This window comes from Adiantum capillus-veneris, chromosome 28 (genome assembly GCF_014529385.1).
Source record: "Adiantum capillus-veneris isolate H3 chromosome 28, ASM1452938v2, whole genome shotgun sequence".
NCBI lineage: Eukaryota > Viridiplantae > Streptophyta > Polypodiopsida > Polypodiales > Pteridaceae > Adiantum > Adiantum capillus-veneris.
This window is the reverse complement of record NC_140958.1, coordinates 63,321,015-63,340,673: the sequence shown is the minus strand read 5'-3', so window position 1 is coordinate 63,340,673 and position 19,659 is coordinate 63,321,015. Positions and strand designations below refer to the sequence as shown.

General features: G+C 43.5%; 2 protein-coding genes across 3 annotated transcripts; both read right to left on the bottom strand.

The window, feature by feature from the left end:
* Positions 1 to 2,276: 2,276 nt before the first annotated feature.
* LOC147420565 (uncharacterized) lies at positions 2,277 to 3,099 on the bottom strand. The gene is made up of 2 exons (XM_086504902.1): positions 2,956 to 3,099; positions 2,277 to 2,532 (listed from the first exon to the last, which is right to left on the bottom strand). Exons 1-2 carry the CDS (start codon positions 3,097 to 3,099, stop codon positions 2,386 to 2,388), a joined length of 291 nt encoding a protein of 96 aa, XP_086361028.1. The 3' UTR covers positions 2,277 to 2,385.
* Positions 3,100 to 3,122: 23 nt separating this feature from the next.
* Positions 3,123 to 17,672, bottom strand: LOC147420564 (2-hydroxy-palmitic acid dioxygenase mpo1-like). 2 transcript variants are annotated; one of them, XM_086504900.1, is made up of 6 exons: positions 17,533 to 17,649; positions 17,295 to 17,398; positions 16,221 to 16,581; positions 16,078 to 16,140; positions 15,917 to 15,988; positions 3,123 to 3,373 (listed from the first exon to the last, which is right to left on the bottom strand). In XM_086504900.1, exons 1-6 carry the CDS (start codon positions 17,632 to 17,634, stop codon positions 3,254 to 3,256), a joined length of 822 nt encoding a protein of 273 aa, XP_086361026.1. In that variant the 5' UTR covers positions 17,635 to 17,649; the 3' UTR covers positions 3,123 to 3,253. The 2 variants fall into 2 exon arrangements, with proteins under 2 accessions (XP_086361026.1, XP_086361027.1); XM_086504901.1 differs by lacking the exon at positions 17,295 to 17,398 and having other exon boundaries at positions 17,533 to 17,672.
* Between the last annotated feature and the right edge of the window lie 1,987 nt (positions 17,673 to 19,659).

Genomic DNA, 19,659 nt, shown 5'->3' with positions numbered 1-19,659 from the left:
TCTCACAAATAATCAAGAGATGGTAGCAGATTAGTGATTAGTAGTGGCATTTGGTTTTGGTAAGCTTTGCTGTGTTTGCCCAACCTTGATGCCCCTTTGGTGGCTATGATCATATGAGACATGGCCTTTCAAAGGGCATTTTGCACCTCACCACCCCATTCAAATCCACACTCTCACAAGGTAGGATAGAGTCCTTGCATAATAGCTCATGTGATTAGAGCTAGCCGTTGCTATTGGCTCTACAACCATTAGTGGTGTAAACCTTTATGTTCCTAGGGAAGCCCAGCATTGCACGGTGTGTTCTTTGAGGCTATGAGAGTTGAATTTGTAGTATTGTGTACCTAAATGATCAAAGTATTTCCTAATGATGCCTCCTAAGAGTAAGAAAACCTAAATAATATGCTTCGAAGAATAGGGTCTACACCCATGGTTGATTGTTTTATACCTCCTAGAAAATAAGAGTAGTATCATCTACATATACTCTTCATACTATGGCCTCCCCAATCAAAGTGCAAGTTCACTTACAAAGATCCCCCCTTAGGAGTGTTTTCATTGCTCCCCCCTTATGTTCCTCAATTGTTCTAGGAAAATCTTCTATATTATGGGTCCAAACAAAGGTTGATCGTTTACGCTTTGGTCCACTGGCATCCATCCCAAAAGGATCTTTGTAGGCCTAGGGAACATTGGCTCACTTTGTGCAAGTGTGCTTCTATAAGGAAACCTTCCCTAAGGGTCCATCATTCCAAAGGGCCTCGTTTTTAGGTACCTTGTACCATATTGGCAAACCAAAAAATTAGTCACCCTTGTCTTTAGCTAAGAGTGATGGTTTGGTCCATTCATCTCCAAAAGCACCCATCTTAATCACTATGCATAATTACTTTGCTCTATTGTTACAAGAATCTCTTGAATGTGAGTTTTTATGGGCCTGAACAATGCGTGTGTTGCCTTTTTGTAAAATCCTACCCATGAATGTTGAAGATATGGTCTCCCAAGTAGAAGGCACATCCTTAGTGTTGGTGATATAGCTCTTCTCAGATTGGTTTCTAAAGGTGCTCTTTTAGGCTCAATTGGGGGTACCCCATGTTTGGGGGTGTGGACTTTGTCGTATGCACCAACATCTATGTGAACTCTATCTTGGGCTATTTATTGTGTATACCATTCCTTGTTCAATCATAGTGTGTGTGGTAGAGCATCATTTGCTAGTCATGTGGAGACATGTGCATCCCACGTGGCTTCTATATAGCAGCCAAACTTTCCCCTTTACTTGTAGGGCTCGGCCAATCTTTGTAGGAGGTGGGTCAAGCTTATCTCACTCATTTGTCATCTTGTGCAAGTCCTAAATACCCTTATGCCTTTAGAACTTCATTGTACACATTTGGTCCATCTATTCATGTTTCTCTTCCATTGTGTCAATTGAGTGCTCTCTTAATATGCTAGCCGAACTTCTTGATTAGTTGGCATGTGATTTGTGGAGGTAAATTTGCATTAGTGTATCTCGATTTTCAATCATCGCTCTTTCATTAACATTCCAATAAATCTTTGGCTAATCATCCTATCACACCTCTAATCTAGCCATTGATGAGATCTTCTGAGAGTAAGACTTGCAACTCTTGTATCATTATTTAGGCATATAGTTTAAGCAAGGCAATTGTTGAAGTGGCAAAACAGAAGAAAATGCGGAGAGAGTGTAGCCAAGGATCTAAGCATTGGTAGCAGGTTGAGCTCATCTTTTGCTATTTGTGTCACTATAACACTAGCATTGCTTTATCCCAAGGGGTGATCATTGCCACAAGACTTGCCTGCTTTTTCAGACTTCAATTAGGTTGGCCATTGTGACACTCCTATGTCCACAAGTGGTTTTTGCTTCATGTGTAGTGAGTCATAAATATCGCTTTTAAGCGAGAAGTTTCATGTTAAGGCTGCTTCATGTTAACCTGCTATGGCAGCATCAAGTTGTGAAACTATCGATGAGTGTGTTTGACACCTTATAACTACTTTGGATGTTGGTGCCACCAATATCTTTTTTCATAGTCAGAGCAAATTTTTAAGCAAGTAATCCAAATGTTTTAATCTCACACTAAGCACATTGACAGGCAATACCATCACGTTAGGGAAACAGACTTTGGAGGGAAAATTGGTAGGCCAGACACTGCAATTTTCTCACCAAGGCTTTGCCTCACAAGAAGTTCAAATCCTTTAGCAAAGCTTTGAGCTTGCTGCCCTTCAAAGACTATCAAAAAACTAATCACTAAGACATTATCCGAATCTTACTAAGCAATCTGAATCTGTGTTATGTATAGCTTCACAACCACTAACATCAAAAGATGACAAAAAGTTGAGGATGGGAATTAAAACGCATGAGGAGATCAAACTCCCAAAAAGCATTTATTTCTCTTTGAGAGAGTCCTTAAATCTCGAATAAAACTTCCGAACGGATGCATCATTCATAATGGGAAGAACACTCATTACAGTGGACAAACAATCTCTTGAAATATCTTTTCCATAGTTGGCTTCCACACCAAAAGGTTTAACCTACAGACAAAATGATTGAAGTTAATTTGCAAATAACAATACCTACATAACCTCTTGATTTAACCTCACCCCCAAAGACGACACAAAAACTTTGTCAATGTTGATTTTTTACATCCAGAAGTGCTGAATCTAACAGTAGGCATTATCGCTCACTATCCAAGCTCAAAATAACTCAGCATATTGTGTGCTAACCACATACTTCTCCTAGAGTCTCATATCCTACATAAGCATTCATGCATGCAGTTGAGTGTACTTTGCCCAGTTGCAACACGTCTCCTATTTTTAGCTCACAAATGCATACCGGTGCAGACATAAGCACGTAAAACGAAAAAAACTAGCATCTTATTGAAGGGCATTTTTTTTGTGTAGACGAAGTAAAATGCATATTACATTTTCTTGCAGCTACTTGGCATGAAATCTCACCGAGGTATTCTTTGCTTCGACATTAACTTCCTCACTGATTTCCTCCTTGATGTATTGCACTAAGGGGTTCTTGCGAGTATAGATCACTTGATTCTTCTTCAATGTGAACACTTTTGCAGATGTTGATATTGAAATGTATGGCATCCTTCATGAACTTGATGACACTATTTACTCCCAACAGTCCGATGAAATATAATGAAGTAGACAAATTTGATTGAATGAGACAAAGGCAGTATCTGTACAGCAGAACGTGGGTATGGGAAGGCCAAAGTCTTTTGTGAGAGGTTCAACTCACAGTTCACCGCCTCTTCTGACTGGCAGATTTTGCTCTCCATGCAGTTATATTTGCTTTCACTTTGGCTTGCACGTTCCTTCTAAAGCCAGGATAAGGCTCATAATTGAACGCCGTTTGCAGAACCTATAATCAAACCAGCAGCAATGAATACAACCTTTTATGTAGTAATATGCACGATTGAAATGCAATTAGAACATCATCACTCACTGCATTGAAGGTATAAATGTAAAACAGGGTGAAGAATCACATGAGCATTACAACACAAATATGAGATTCCCCCACTCCCAAAATAAAAGATTGTCTGCCTCGCGCACGCACGTCAGCAAGCCTCGCTCTCTGCCTGCACGCCAGCCCTTCGCTCATGCATTCCCCACCGCAACACCAGCTCCCCCAGCCTACCTACCCACTCATGTGGCTCTCCTGCCTCTCCCCTCAGCCCTGCCTCTCACGCAGCGGAAGAGAGAAAGAGAGAGAACCCTGACAGCTTCTGCGAACAGAGAGAGGCAGAGAGGAAGAGCCTCTGTGCGACCTCACCATGCAGAGAGAGAGAGAGAGAGAGAGAGAGAATCTCCAGAAAGAATCTCAATTTTCCTATTTTTTTACTATTTTTATTATTTATGTTTTTATTGTATGTAAGCATAATATACACACAAAGAACAATGTAAGCCTTAGAGTATCACACTGTTCTACGGTAAGCTTAGGTTAATCGTCCAACTGTGTAGCATGTACAGGAGTAGAAACTTCATATACTCAGTGTGGGCTTCCTTGCAAGCATTCTCTTCATCACATGAAACCTAGTAACTAGGTAGTATTAGAGAAAACATTACAGCTTGGCCTTTATCTCTGTTATTAAGAATCTAGAATTCCTCTATGCAAACCATATGACATGGGACCAGTCCTGAATAGCTGGGACGCAAATCAGGGGACGAAACTTAAGAGGGAAATTGTCATGTCCCCAGACATCAAGATGGAAGACTGATCTATGTCTGGCAATGAACATGGCCCTATGGTTAAGGCGGTTAAGGAGTCCTCTCAATAGGACCCTACGCTCATGCGTGAGCTATCTTGTGTGACCGCCACACTTGAACTTTAGGCCCTTGGAAACTCTACCCACACCTATAATGGTGAGGGCTTGGGCCATGTGGTAGAGGCTAGCCCATTGGTTGCAGGCTCCAAGGCTCGGAGCCGGACCCATATTGGCTCTATGGTTGGGAAGTGAGCTTGATGTCTGCTCTCTCTACGCTTCATTTTGTGACACTATGGATTGTGTCATGTCGTGTGCAGGATGGATCCAGCGAGGGACTAACACAAATCTTGAAGGGATTCCGGGGGGGGGGGAGCTCAGAAGTGGGTGTGTCACAAACTAATGACGTAGCATGACCTAAAGGACAAACTCCGAACAAAGAGGGATTAAAGCCCTAATGAAAAAGGCAGAAGAAGTTTTACCAAACTTACAAGGCTTGCCGAGTGGCCTATTTTTAAAGATAAGTTCCGACCAACTTATGGAGCCCTCTCCGACGCGGCCTAGGGACACTATAACCGGCCGGTAGGGCGGTGGACTTTGGCTTTCACCCAAAATTCTTTACTTCACAACTTTAGGACACAAGGAACTTCATGAACAAGCCTGTGACTGGAATTCAACACCTCAAGACGAACCACAGCCTGGCAGCTAGAGCGCTACCAAGCAGCAACGACACCCTGTTGGCCCCAAAGACTGGCGCCCCTTTCGGTATTTCTTTATTCTTATTATACTTGAGAAAAACCTGTAAACTTCTACAAGCTGTCCCACTTTTATCAGGCTGAAATTCCTTTACTCTAACCCGATTTCGGCAACATAACCACAGTAGAAGTCTCCACGAACAAAATCCCAAGTAAACATTGACTTTCCACGCACTTTAGAGCTCTTTGCAAAACCTGGCGAGAAATTGCAGCTCGCTGAATTCTCTGTTTTGAGCTCCGATCCCTTTACTGCTCGGATTCCAGTGCCGATCGACCCGACCATCTCATGGTGACCTACCCTTTCCGACTGCCGGCAAAACTCTCCGCAGTCGGCCATTTCACACTGGCCATACAATGTCCGACCATTTGCAACTTTAAAAAGAGGGTCCCAAAAAAAATTAAACAAAAATCATTGGAAAGAAACCAACAACTAAGGTTAGTATTTGCCACGTCCTCATGATAGTAATTAGCCATTGCCACGTCCTCGTGACATACCCCCCTCTTGAAATCGCAAACCTCTCCGATTGCATGCATATATACATGCCATTGATGATCTTGTGTTGTTAGCACGCTTTTATCATCGCATGTACCCGCAAGAAAGGTCATAACACAGATACAAATGACTTAATGAGACCTTCATACTTTTGTCATTTCCATCTATGATAGAAGTGAACATTATGGATTTAACATTTAAAGAGCATTGCACACTTATATTGCACTGAATTTATATGTATAATTGATGTACTAGCTCTATCATTACCCCTCCTTTGTACACGTTGAGTTGGGGCATACGTAGGCTGTAACCCAAAGGCCTCAAGGTAAAGCTGCAATACATTTAATGACTCTGACAACTCACACTCTTCCATCCACTTTGCATCCATAGGTGGATAGTTCTTCAACTTCACCAAATAGCGTCGTGCAACCTATCCCTTAACTTTTCTTTCTTTGTGTCAAAATCTACTCAGGAACCAAAATTTCATCAAGTTCCTCAACTTCTGACTGGTCCTCATCTGGCACATCACCCATGAAGGGTCTTAGAAGACTCACATGAAACGCACTATGAATCTTCCCAGCGTCAAGCAATTTCAGCCTGTAAGCAACATCGTTGATCTTATCAAGCACTTGAAAAGGCCCATAGTAACGCATGCTAAGCTTTGGAAATAACCTTTCCTTGCCCTTTATCTTCTTTAACCTTACCTTTTCAAACCGTAAGAGTACCCAATCACCAAGTGAAAATAGTAATTCACGACGGTGACGATCAGCAACCCTTTTCTGCTTTGCCCGAGTCTTCTCCAAGGCAACTTTGACTTTCTTATACATTTCATCCATGTGTTCTCAACATTTCTGCCTCAAAGATCGTGTCCTTCGTATGCAAAATGGGAGGAACCTTTTTGCCACCTTCAACAATCTCAAAAGGTGCCTTGCTTGTGGACGAATGCACCGTATTGTTGTACGCATACTCAAGCATAGGCAAATATTGTTCCCGTTTGCCCTTATTATCTGATACAAAGCATTTCAGCAGATCCAAGACAGTAGAATTAGCCTCTTCTGACTGTCCATCAGTTTGTGGATAAAACAAAGACGAGAACTTGAGCATAGTGCCCATGTTCTCAAACAATCCTCTCCAAAATAAACTTGTCATGCGAGGATTACGATCACTAACAATCGATTACTACCATGGTACGTAAACACATTGTACATAAATAACTGTGCCATCTGATGAGATTTTATCTTCTTCCTGACAGGGATAAAATGGGCCTATTTGTTGAACCTACAAATAATGGTCCATATACCATCATTCCCTGTTGGCGTTCTTGGAAGATCAAAGATGAAGTCCATAGCAATGCTTTCCCATGGCTTATCCGGAATCGGCAGTGGCTGTAACAACCCTGGTGCCTTTTGCCTGTCAAACTTGACCTTTTGGCAAATCACGCATGCTCGCACAAAGGCATCCACATCTCTCCTCAAAGTAGGCCAATGAAAGAATGTCTCTACCAATTTAATTGTCGCATCAATACCACAATGCCCTGCATATGGTGGGACGTGACTTTCTACCGTGACCTTATGTTGCAATGGCCTAGTGACACAAAGTCTGCCATGCATTATCATAAAATCATCTCTGAGGAGGTAGTGCTCATGATGTTGCCCGTCTTGCAACTGTTCAAAGATCCTTGCAAAATCTTCATCAGTAGCATATTGTTCCTTCATGTCATCAAGCTCATGATGATAAGGATTGACACAGCTGAAATTTGTGGCTTCCTTGATAACGCATCAGCCACAACGTTCTTCTTGCCTTCCACATGCATAATCTCGAAGTGGAACATAGAAAGAATGTTTGCCCATGGCATATGCTTTTCAGATAGCTTTGACTATGTCAAGAAGAATCGCAAGGTTTGATAATCTATTTGGACAACAAAATTAGCACCTAGTAGGTAGTGCTTCCAACTAGAGAGCGCATGAATCACGGCCAATAACTCTCTCATAGATTTGCATAGTCTTTTATGACCCTTGCAAGATTCTGCTCTCATAAGCTACTACCCGACCATCTTGCATTAGCACTGCTTCGATGTTATTGCCACACACGTCACACTTGACCACAAATGACTTCTTGAGATCTAGCAAAACAATCACGGGATCTGAAGTCAACTTTTCCTTTAAGAGACTGAAAGCTGAAATCTCTCTTGGGGTCCATCTAAAAGTGGCCTCTTTCTTTTGCTTTACCTCTGCAAAATTCCTAATAACCCTTCTATAGTAAGAGCACAATCCCAAGAAGCTTCGGACATCATGCACAGTCTTTTAAGTCTGGCCATGTCTTAATAGCTTCAACCTTTGCGGGATCTATACGGACACCATCCTTTTGACACTATGTGGCCAAGAAAGTGGATCTCTTCCAACAAGAATTCACTTTTCTTTGGATTGACAAGTAACCTGTGACTGTGCAGCTCTTGGAACACAATGGTCAAGTGGCACCTATGCTCCTCTTCATTCTTCGAGGAGACTATTATGTCGTCAAAGAATGTCCCAACAAACTTCTAATGCAAGCGGAAAATCCGATCCATCATTCTATTGAACGTGGCAGGAGCATTTGTAAGACAAAATGGCATCACTAAGAATTCATAAAGACAAAATGTCGTTCTAAACGCAGTCCTGTGCACATCCTCTGGCCTTATACGAATTTGATGGTACCCACTCTTAAGGTCTATCCTCCTGAAAATTGCAGCACCCTCTAAACGGTCAAGAATATCATCGATCCTTGGGATAGGAAACCTGTTCTTGACGGTATTCTTATTCAACGCATAGATTAGTGAGCATCTCTATGATATTGACTCAAAGTTGGTGGCACTTACAAAAGAGGTGGATATAAAGTGTTTTATGTGTTTTTCCATTTAGGAAGCAAGAAAGTAGGTGCTTTTCTAATGGCTTGTCCGCTATGTGTAGGGCATCGTGATATGTACTTCTTGATTTAGTTAGGGCATGCCTAAAAATTTTCCTCTCCTTGGCATTTAAGAAAAAATTTGCATTGGATTGTTTGCTTTATCCTTGTATTGGTGGGAACACTTTGCCTCCTTACTGCTATCTCATCTCACAAATAGTCAAGAGATGGTAGCAAATTAGTGATTAGTACTTGCATTTGGTTTTGGTAAGCTTTGTTGTGTTTGCCCAACCTTGATGCCCCTGTGGTGGCTATGATCATATGAGTAATCGATACACATGCGCCAACAGCCATCCTTCTTCTGCACTAAAAGCACTGGGAAGCAGAAAGGTGAAGAACTAGCATGAATCAGCCCCTTCTCTAAAAGCTCCTGCACCTGGCTCATAATCTCTTTCTATTGTGCCGCACTAACCTTGTAGGGAGGTCTGTTCGGTGGACTACACCCTGGCACCAAATCTATCGCATGGTCCTCAGGCCTCTCCGGCAGCAATTGCGACGGTAATGAATCAGAAAAACAGTCATTAAACTCTCGCAAAAATGCTGACCTTTCTTTATCTAACACAGATAAATTTGACTGACAATTATCTGAAACATCACGTGCAAAGATCAAGTACACAGAACGATGATTTTAAATTACAGAAGTGATAGCCGAAGCAGATATAATAGGGACGGACTCCCCTTTGAGCTTTACATCCAAAACATGAATTTTGCCCCTATGTTGAAGGGTGACCGTTTTGCCAAAGACATCCAACACACCATGTGCTCTAAACATCCACGGGATTCCCGATAGCGCATCACACCCTTCCAATGGCATGAAGTAGAACTCTTCAATGTCCACAAACGACTGAATATGCAAACGCAGTTTTCCAATGATGGGAGTAACACACTTTGAGAGGCCAAGACATGCCAACCCTGCCTCTGTTGTGTACCCCATCTCTTCAACTCTGATGCCCAGCTTCATAGCTAACTCTAGTGAGATAAAGTTTGCTTTGGCACCTAGATCAAAGAAGATGAGTGTCGTCTGATCTTTGACTTTACCCCATGCTCTACATTAACTCCCTGGCATATGTGTTTGGCATGTCACCCACCATATCTGGCACCAACCCTATCGTGGGCTTAGGCTTCTTCCTTTCTTATCTTCTTTATCGTCAAAATCACCTGGCCTTTTCCTCTGTGGACAATCTGCAGCAAAGTGATCAGGCTGCTCGCATATAAAGCATTCATTTTCAGCCATCAAGACCTTTTCCTCGAGCGACTTGCGCACAAAAGGCCTCCTTTTTGGCTTCTTTGCTTGCCCTCCAAAAGTCCCGGCTGAGTCCTTATCCTTGTTGACCTTTTCTGACCCCTATGACGCTTCAGGAGCCGTTTTCACAAAGGGCTTCTTTGCTGAATTTTTCTTTTGCTGCCCCCCCTTTTACATTGCCCGGAAACCCACTATCCTCTCCTTGCAACAAGGCAAGACCAGTGTTGGCAACTTCCATAAGTTGAGTGAGAGTAGCCACTTTGTTCTTTGTACAGTAATCTCGAAGCCCTTTAGGCAGCCCACAACAATACTTCTCGATCAGCTCTGTCAGTGGCACAAACCTGTAGGAGGTTACTGAGAGCAATGCTTTGCAAAACCTCCGATCGTACTCCTGTAGGCCCTTGCAAGTAGCCGCAGTGAGTTGGTGCCAATCCGTCATGACATCGACTTCAAATTCATTTGACAGCCACGTAGATGCAAACATTTGTTTGAAGTATACCCATGTGGTGGGTGCATGTCCTTGCATCAAGAGGGTCTTCCACCATGTAAGCGCATTGTCTTTCAAGAAAGTGGCAGCTTTCCTGACCTTGAGGCCTCTGTAAAATTCCCTCCTGCATAAGCTATATTAAACTGCTAGAGGAAAGTAAGAGCCTTTGCCTTATCCTCAAAGCCGCTAAACTTTACAGCTGCACCACCTTCTTTATAAGCTTTCGGCTTTTCCAGTGCCCCCAAATTGTCATATGGAATTGTCTGCAACATGGGCACTGTAGCAGGGATCATTGGCGCGTCTTGGCCATTGACATTTTGCGTCATAGGTGCCATACCTGGCTGCTTTCCAGAAAAACCAGCCATGCCAAAATTACCCTGTGGCACCCCAAACCGGCCTTGGTTGCTCTGAAAGCTTTGTTGCATGCCGATGCTACCATACATGGGGTTTGGCATCATGCCTTGCATACCCCCAAACACTATTCTTGGCATATATTGTCGGTTTCCAGGCGCATAACCAGCCATATTTTGGAACACAGATCCACCCCCGAAATAACCCGGATGTACCGTGGGTGGTGGAAAAACCTGATGCATTGCCTGGACTTGTCCCTATAACAAAACATGCAAGCTTAGAAAGGTGGCGGGCTGAACTGGCAAAGCCTGTAGAATAGGCGTCCTAACCACCTGTTCAAGGACGGAAGGAACCTGTTTTGAAGCCCTTGACTCCGCAACATGCGAGTGCTCCCTATCCTGTTGAGACGCATGAAGGACTTGAGCTTGAGCCTCAACAGGCTCCACGGGCCGTGTGAGTTGCCTTGATTGTTGTGGCACTAGTGGCGCTTGCAAAAACTCCATAAACCTTGGGTTCTGCACCAGTCGAGAAAACACATTCATAGCGGCAACCAATCGAGTCCTAAACACATAATCTTCAAGTTGCCCAGTCATAAAGCCCTGCATTGGGGGAACATTCACAACAACAGGAGGTACAGACAGACGTGGCCGTGAACTCTCGCCAACCTCGAACACTGTAGGAATTTCCTGTCTGTCCTTCGAAGAGGAACCCTCTTGCATTATACCCTTCCCTTTGTCGGCCATAGTGTAATCCCGCGTTCCTATACTCTATGTCTTCACCAAACCAACTGAGGCTCACTTCTTGAGGAAAAAGTGATTCTATCGTGGCCATGGAACCATGAAACCGGCCCGTAGGGCGGTCGTAGGCTTTCACCCAAAACTTTACTTTAGACTTTAGGACACAGAGAAACTTTGCAAAAGAAAACCTGTAACGGGAATTGATACTTCAAACACACACGGCTTGGAAGCTAGAGCGCTACCAAGCAGACGCCGACACCTATTGGCCCCAAAGACTGGCGCCCCTTTCAATATTTCTTTATTGTATTCAAAGAGGGAATAAAACCTGTGATTTCCTACGAGCTGTCCCCCATAATCCGGGCTGAAGATGACCTGTTCTGGCCCATTTCGGGAGCATAACTGTACTAGGACGTTTCACAAACAGTATCCCCACACAATAGATGACTTTTCCGGCACACTTTGCAAAACCTGGCGAGAATCTGCAGCATGCTGAATTCTTTGTTTTCTGCCCTGAAAATGCGCCAAATCACTTGTACAACGGTCCCCTTGCGTCCAAAACCCTAAACCTGCAAAAATACACAGCAGGCTGTATTTCCCTGTTTTGGGCTCCATTTCGCGAGCCGGTCGCGTCCGTAGCAAGTCCTCGAGCTCCCGCACCTGTAGGGCTACTTGCCCTTTGAATCGGAGGAGGTTTCTCGCGTGAAATCTCTCTCAATTCACATGTACTTGCGGGGGATTAGCAACTAGCTAATCCAGTACCTGTGCAAGAGGCTCTTGCCTCGGCAATCGCGCATGAACCCACACAACCGTACATACAGATGAAAAGCCCTTGAGCGGGCCATCACGTTTCTGTATTCAACGGGGGAGAGAGATGCACGAGAACGGAATCATCGCGCTACATAAGAGAAGGGAGAAGGCAAGCTTTCCATTAAAGCTATGAGACCTACACCCACTACTCACCCACACACTGTAGTCACTTAATGAAGAAGAGGCAGCCCCAAATTAGCCTTTACTCTCGAAATGGGCGCCACCAGCCGATGTGGCATGCAGAATGGCTCACAGCCGCCAAGTGTCCCTTATGCCCCTTTTGAGTTAATTCCTAGTACCCACCGACTTGTAAGTGTAGCAAGGGGGCCTGAATGACTTTGAACTGAGCCTAGACACCCTTTTATTGCTCTGATTCCAATGCCGATCGGCCCGACCATCTCGTGGTGACCTACCCTTCCCGACTGCGCGCGAAACTCTCGGTCATCGGCCATTTCACACTCGCCATACAATGTCCGGCCATTTGCAACTTCAAAAAGAGGGTCCTAAAAAAAATTAAACAAAAATCATTGGAAAGAAACCAACAACTAAGGTTAGCAGTTGCCACGTCCTCGTGACAATAATTAGCCATTGCCACGTCCTCGACACCATGGGCTCTCAAAAACAGTACATGAAAAGCTTCAAACTCAAAAGCTCTAGGCCAAAAAGCAAGCAACGGAAATTCGTACGCTGCCACGTCATCAATCAGCGCAAAACGCAGAGCGTTCGTGCAGCTGCCACGCGCAATTGCTGGAGATGGGTATCATTCTCGGAACTACGCACAATCGTTGACTCTTAAACAGCCCCCTCAAGAGAGGACAAGCGAATATTCGTATGAACATTTGTGTTTTCCAGAGCAGATATACGTTGGTCAAGGCTCTGAAAAACACCTGTGATCCATGTGTACAGAGTATGCATGAACGAAATTTGAATGTTATCGGACCCAAGACGGGGCCTAGGGACACTAGACATTAAAAGAAAGCAAGACCACTCACACACTCAAAGCTTGCGCAAGAACATGCTGGCGTGGCAGTTGTACGGACGCTCGCAATCTGCGCTGATGATGTGGCGGGCTGTATGGAGGACCACGTTCTACGTTGATGACGTGGTAGCTATACGCGTTTCCGTAAAACGCGCTAGCAACTGTAAGTGCTAGCTTTTGGGGCAAGATGTTTTTAGACTTGATGCTTTTCATGTACTACTTTTGGGCCCTTGGATATAGAGGGGAGGACTCCAGAAAAGCAAGGCGGCCACCAATTTGTCATGTCCCCTCCCCCTTTTTTTATGAATCAAGTCAAAAGCAATTCCTACGCCAAATTTTGGACACAAGCTTTTGAACTTAATAAAAACAATTTTAAGAGAGAAAAAATCGATAGATTCTAGAGAAAGAAAATTGATGTGCATGGCGTGGAGGATTCTGGCTCTAACAAAGAGAGTGGCATGGACCACCTATATATGTGTGTGTGTGTGTGTGTGTGTGTGTGTGTGTCTCTCTCTCTCTCTCTCTCTCTCTCTCTCTCTCTCTCTCTCTCTCTCTCTCTCTCTCTCTCTCTCTCTCTCTCTCAGTTGTGGGTCAGGTCCGCACTCCCAAGGGGGTGTCTGCACTTTCACTCCACTATTGAGGTGAAACATGGTTGTCCACTCTCCCCTACTTTATTTGGTATTTAAGTGGATGAGGTTTCAGAATACATTGAGAGGAGAGGCGACAGAGGAGCACAGTTAGCAACGACCTGGATCTCATTGATACTATATGCAGATGATATTGTGTTGGTCTCAAATTCACCAAAGGGAATGCAGCGACATTTGGATACATTGCACACATTTGCTAGTGATAGCGGCTTGTCGGTGAACCTTGGCAAGACCAAGGTTATGGTGTTCAACACCACACCACAGTGGGTCAGGCAATCTGCACCTACCTTTGCATATGGTCAGGAGACGATGGAGTATACAGATGCATACACTTACCTTGGTGTGGTCTTTAGTGGCCTAGTGTTTTCTTTAAGGAGAGCAGCAGAGACTAGGCTAACGAGAGCATATGCAGCTTTAGGGAAGATGGAGAGGATGTGTTCGCAGGTTCAGTTTCAGGAACCTCGAACGAAACCATGGCTTTTTGATACTTTGGTCACATCAGCTATGCTTTATGGGGTGCAGATTTGGGGGCCATGAGTGGACCGCCATAGCCGGGCTAGCAGTACTGATGGATGGAACTGCATGAAGAGGTCTCTAGTATCTATGATTTCTCAGATGATTAAGGCCAAGCCCTCTGTACCACATGAGTCTTGAGATAATCCGTGCAGAGCTCGCTGCTCCACCACTAGTCATCAAGGCACTCACCGAATCTTCTCGACAGCTTGCCTCCCAGGGAGACACCTCTTGTTGGTATGCACAGGTGACAGCTTGGTTCAAGTTGCATGGTTTTGACATGGATAGACTACCCCCTTTCAAGTATTCGCTGGATGCACCCTCCTTGTCTCGCACACGCACCCAGATCACTCAACTTATCAGACAGGACTTGATTCAGTTAGACACTAGGAGGACATGGATACAGCCTATGCGTGTGCTTGGCACGAAGATGGCTTTCTACGAAGAACATCTCCTTGAGCTTACAGAGGATGGTTTTGCGATCAAACCCGCCTATATGGACACTCATCTATCCCATGGATTATGATGTGCTATTGGATAGATGCGCACATCATCACATCAGCTAGAGATTGAGGCAAGTAGCTTTAGAGGAGTACCAGCAGAGGCCAGGATTTGTCAACTATGCCATATAGAGCCAGAGACAGAGTTGCATCACATATGTCACTGCCCAGTTTACTATGAGATACGAGGCCATTTCCACTGCCTATTCACAGTGGGTTTTGGACCACTGGCCAAAGTTATGAGATATCAAGATCAGAGATGCCTTGGGCTATTTTTATTGGAGCTACGCAGACATAGGGAGAGCCTCTTGAGGAGACCAGACAGTAGGAGACACTCACAGAGGGAGATCACTCATTTTTTCAAACTACATGTGCAACGTTTAGATGAGCAAGCATCACAGCAGACTTAAGAGTCCACCTGTACCAGAGGTACACTGGCTGACAAGGCCACTGAGCTAGGCAAATCCAGATGCCCACGGTTGCGAGGGTCATCGAGACATCGATGGAAGCTTGAGACCAAACGAGAGAAATAATTAGTTGCGTCTATGACCTTAACGCAAAGACCCTAACCCCGAAACCCGTCATACCGATATATATTATTCGTGCTTCGGATGGTGCTCCAAGAACCTTCAGATGATGCTCCAAGAACCCTCACTCATTTGGCATGCCTTCTACACAATTCCCTATGTCCTTGCCTTCACTCTCGTGCATATTCAAGACACTCCACCGCTTCAGTTTCTCCAAAATGCCCTGGACTACAGGTAAGCAAGGCCACCTAAGTAGAATGGCTATGAGAAAATTGACACCCCTTTCCTGAATCGGTTTTTTTGGACCTTGTAACTTGACCCTGAAAAATGTGTTTCACAAAGTGTGCTTCCACAGCACTAGCCACCTCTGCCCCAGTCAAAACCTGCTCGTCAGATTTTGCCACTTGCGTGATGCCATCTTCAGCATACTTTGGACCTTGGCTTTAGCCCTCCAATGTAGAGGCTTGAAGAATTCATGTGCCACATCTTCATAAAGGATGATATATCCCTGAAATAGAATTGTAAACTGGCTGGTCCCCCGCGAAAAGGGCGGTAACTAAGCATACCACCAAGTTTAATGACTAAATGAGTGCCTAGAATTAGTCCAAATGCACATGAATATGATCCTCATATGCATCAGTGTGAACTTGCATACTTAATTTCTATGTACCAACACCAGCACTTTAAATACATCCTCCCTATCATATATCCCAGATGGCTTACCTCTAGAAGGACAAAAAAGGGTGCCATAAACAATGCTTGAGAAAGATTGTCGAGTAAAGCTGGGCTCCTTCCCTACAAGGTAACAAAATATGACAATCAAGCATGTACTCTCGACAACGTCCAAAATGGAAATGATATCTGGTAGAGATGTAATCACTTACTTCAAACACACCATGCCCAATAAACTGACTGGTCCAACAGACAAGTTGAGAAACAAGAACAACCTGTACAAAAAATAGATAAGGGTTTGCTGCCTCAAACCAACATATCCATAGAAAGCTGAACGACTTGTAGAGCTTACTACCTTCCACCCCAACGAGAAACCAAGTCTTTGAGCAAGAGCGTTACTGCCAATCCAGCAAGCTAAACATAGAAAAGCTGCCAAGGACCCTGCCTTTCTATCAAGTGCAGCGTAAAAGAGAGCATAGACAGAAGCTCCCACAAAACTCCAGTTCATCACCATATATTGTTGCAACGGTAAAAGGCCAGATGGCAGTGGAAATGGGCACAAAGGAGATGTAAAAGCAAGAAAAAGAAGAAAAGTGAAAAATATCGGCCATACAAATATCACGTGAATCATGATATTGATGGGGTTGGAATGATAAGCACCATAAAATGCAAAATGCTTCTCAATATCTACCAATCGACCTCCCATTTTCGTCAAACTGCGTACAAGACAAGATTATTGATTACTTATGCTCTGCAGACACGCAAAACAACAACTAAAAATTAAAAATTGATACAAGACACATAAGATAAATATGCAAGCCAATGCCAGCTTACAAAGGCCACGCTTGTGAGGTTCCAACATCACAAACATGACTTATCTATGTGCCTTGGTTGAAAAGTGCAGATCATGCAATAACATAAGATCGTGAACATCCTTGGTTGCAAGCTCAAGCTTCCATGGCTTGCAAGCTTGGATTGTACTGAGGCATGGAGAGCTTCTCTCGTTCTCTACTCTCTTCTATTCTCTATTGAGTGTGTGCTCTTTAATTCTCACATTGCAAGTGTGTTAGTGACACTAAGCGCATGCTTATGTATGTGTAGAGAAAAGTGATCTCTCCAATGCTTGTGTGAAAAACATCTTTTGCCATTGCTTGCAATAGCATCTTCTATTTAAATTAAAACCAATAAGCATTGAAACTCCTCTCCCATTCCAGGGTGAAAACTCTTCGAAAGCTCTACATAAATTGCTTATATCGTACATCCTATGCATCAAAGTTCCGAGGTTTTGCATCGCAACTTCAATTCAAGCTTGGAGTCTACACTTTGAGATTTCTAGGATGTCAATCGGCCAAAGCATTGTCCTGAAATCTGAAAGGAAATAACTCTTAACGATAATTAAGCAAAAACATCTGAGGATCACTTTGACAACCACAAGATTATTGTAGCGATGTTGGTGATACAGGATAAATGTTTTGTAAGCGTGCTTCTGCAACTGAAGCTGCTGCAAAACTCTTTTCTCCCCACTACATGAAACTGTTTGTGCCAGAATCACTCAGTAGGCAAAACTAAGTGCTTTTCCGCAGCTCACGCACACGCACACGCGCACCCTCTTATGTAATCAACCTAAAATGTACGCACACGGAGACCGTGGAGAGAAGGATACATACCTCGAAGGAAATGGCAAGTCGTTCGGAGTTTGCGAGCCAGTTCAACGAATCATACAAAAGTGAGCGGACTAGTCTTGCCTCAGGACTAAGTGGCACGGCCATGGGAGGGTGGGATCTACGGCCTGGGGATTGTAGGCCGTAAATTTGGAATGCAGGGTACCCGAGTTTTGAAAGTAAACTAGGGTACCCACGTGGGTTTTGAACCCGTGACCTTACCCATGAGAGACCCGCAACAATTAAGTGAGTTAACTGAGTTTTAAAGAAGGATGTACATTTCAAAAAATGTTATTATGTTTTTGGAAGACACAAAGTTAAGTGCAGCAGTTAAGATAGATTATGGGGATGATTTTCAAGAGAGTTAGTTGAGTTTTAAAGAGAAGCATACACGTTTTAAAATTGTTATTATGTTTATGGGAGGACACAGTTTAAGTGCATCAATTAATAAAAATTAAAGGTGGGAGGACACAGTTTAAGTGCATCAATTAATAAAAATTAAAGGAGATTGATATTAGAAATAAAGATGTTGTTGATTTGAATAAAGTTGCAAGAATGATAGTAGTGGACAAATCTACTGGACGTGAATTTTGCACATGGATTCTCGTCAAAATCGTCGAGAAAAGAAAGAGGATGTTGTCTTAGCAGAGAGAACAACAACTTTCAATGAGACATGTACGATTGTGGCAAGGAGAAATTAAATCTTTCTTGTTTGTTTCAAGAACATGTATTCTTGCAATGAGGGGGATGAGCTTGCAAAACATTATATCCAAGCAAAGTTGTGCTACTATGTCTACTGATGAATGTTTTTTCTAATATACATGCTACATGTAAATTCTTGCAGACGGAAAATATTTCTAAAAAAATGTTTTCACAAATGGTTGGTAGTGCAAAACGTCAGCTTGCATTTTTGAAGGTGGATGTCGAGTGTGTTCTGTCTTTCTTCTCTTGTAGTTATTTATGCACCTATGTACTCGCATTCGTTTTGGCAGCATGTGATGGAGTAAACAATGTATCCGATATCCATTGTTTTTTGTTGGCTTGATTCTCCTGCTCGAGCAACAGAACCTAATTCTTGTTGTCTTGTTCTGCACAGCCAAAAACACAGGGTTAGCATAAGATTGAGTGCTATAAATTGAGAATATTGGAGTATATATTCGAGTCTGACATTTGGTGGTACTTTTGTAAAGGTGGTCGACCTATGGGTTGTTTGTCGATGTTGATGAAGACGTACGGATCAAAACTTCTGAATTGCGCTCTATAGCCATCCTTGTCATGTTGCCATGTGAGCTTTTTGTCCGTGATTGATGGTGGCTCGTCATTGCACTGTTTTCCAAAGCTTGCTAGGATCTCGCTAGCATCGGTGTTTGTTGTATCTAAAGAGATCCTCGAGTGCGACATCGTAGCCATAGTGTAACATCTCGAGAATGTAGGGCTTTAGTGGCATCTTTATTGAAGCAAGCGATTATCATCCTCGACTGTCATGAGATCCTTGGGCACGTCACTTTCTATGTTTAGTATGTGGATGATCTCTTTCATTAGACCTAGAGAGAAGAATAATGGAAAGGCTAAAAAATAAATAAATTTGAAGCATGTTTGCTACATATAGCAAAGCAATGACAAGAAGAAAAAACATTTACAATCATATTGATGTGTGTCTATAACTAACATGTTCCTCTTTTAATATGTCATAATAACTAATATCTAATTCTCCTAAATAATTTTCTCATGTTAAACTGATCATTTAATATGGGGAAGTGCCGGGGGAGAAAAAGCTAGAATATTGGTTAAGCTAGCAGGCCAACCACGGTAGGGATTCAAAGGAGGGAAAATAGGGATCCAAAAGGGGGGGGGGGGGGGGGGGGGGGGGGGGGGGGGGCATCTCCAAAGGAGCAATGTGCAACAATGGGCTTTAAAGACCCTAAGGTTCGGTCCATTAAGACTTCCAAAATGCTAAGGTTCCAAAATTCAAAGGTTGTGTCCAAAGGTCAAGCACTAGGGAAATTGGATGCCAAAAAGTTTTCAAAACTCCTACAAAGGAGGGGGCGAGCCTTGCAAGTAGGGGATGAGAGAGAAACACACACACACACACAAGCTTCCTTTACACAAAGGGAATGAGGGACACATGTCAAC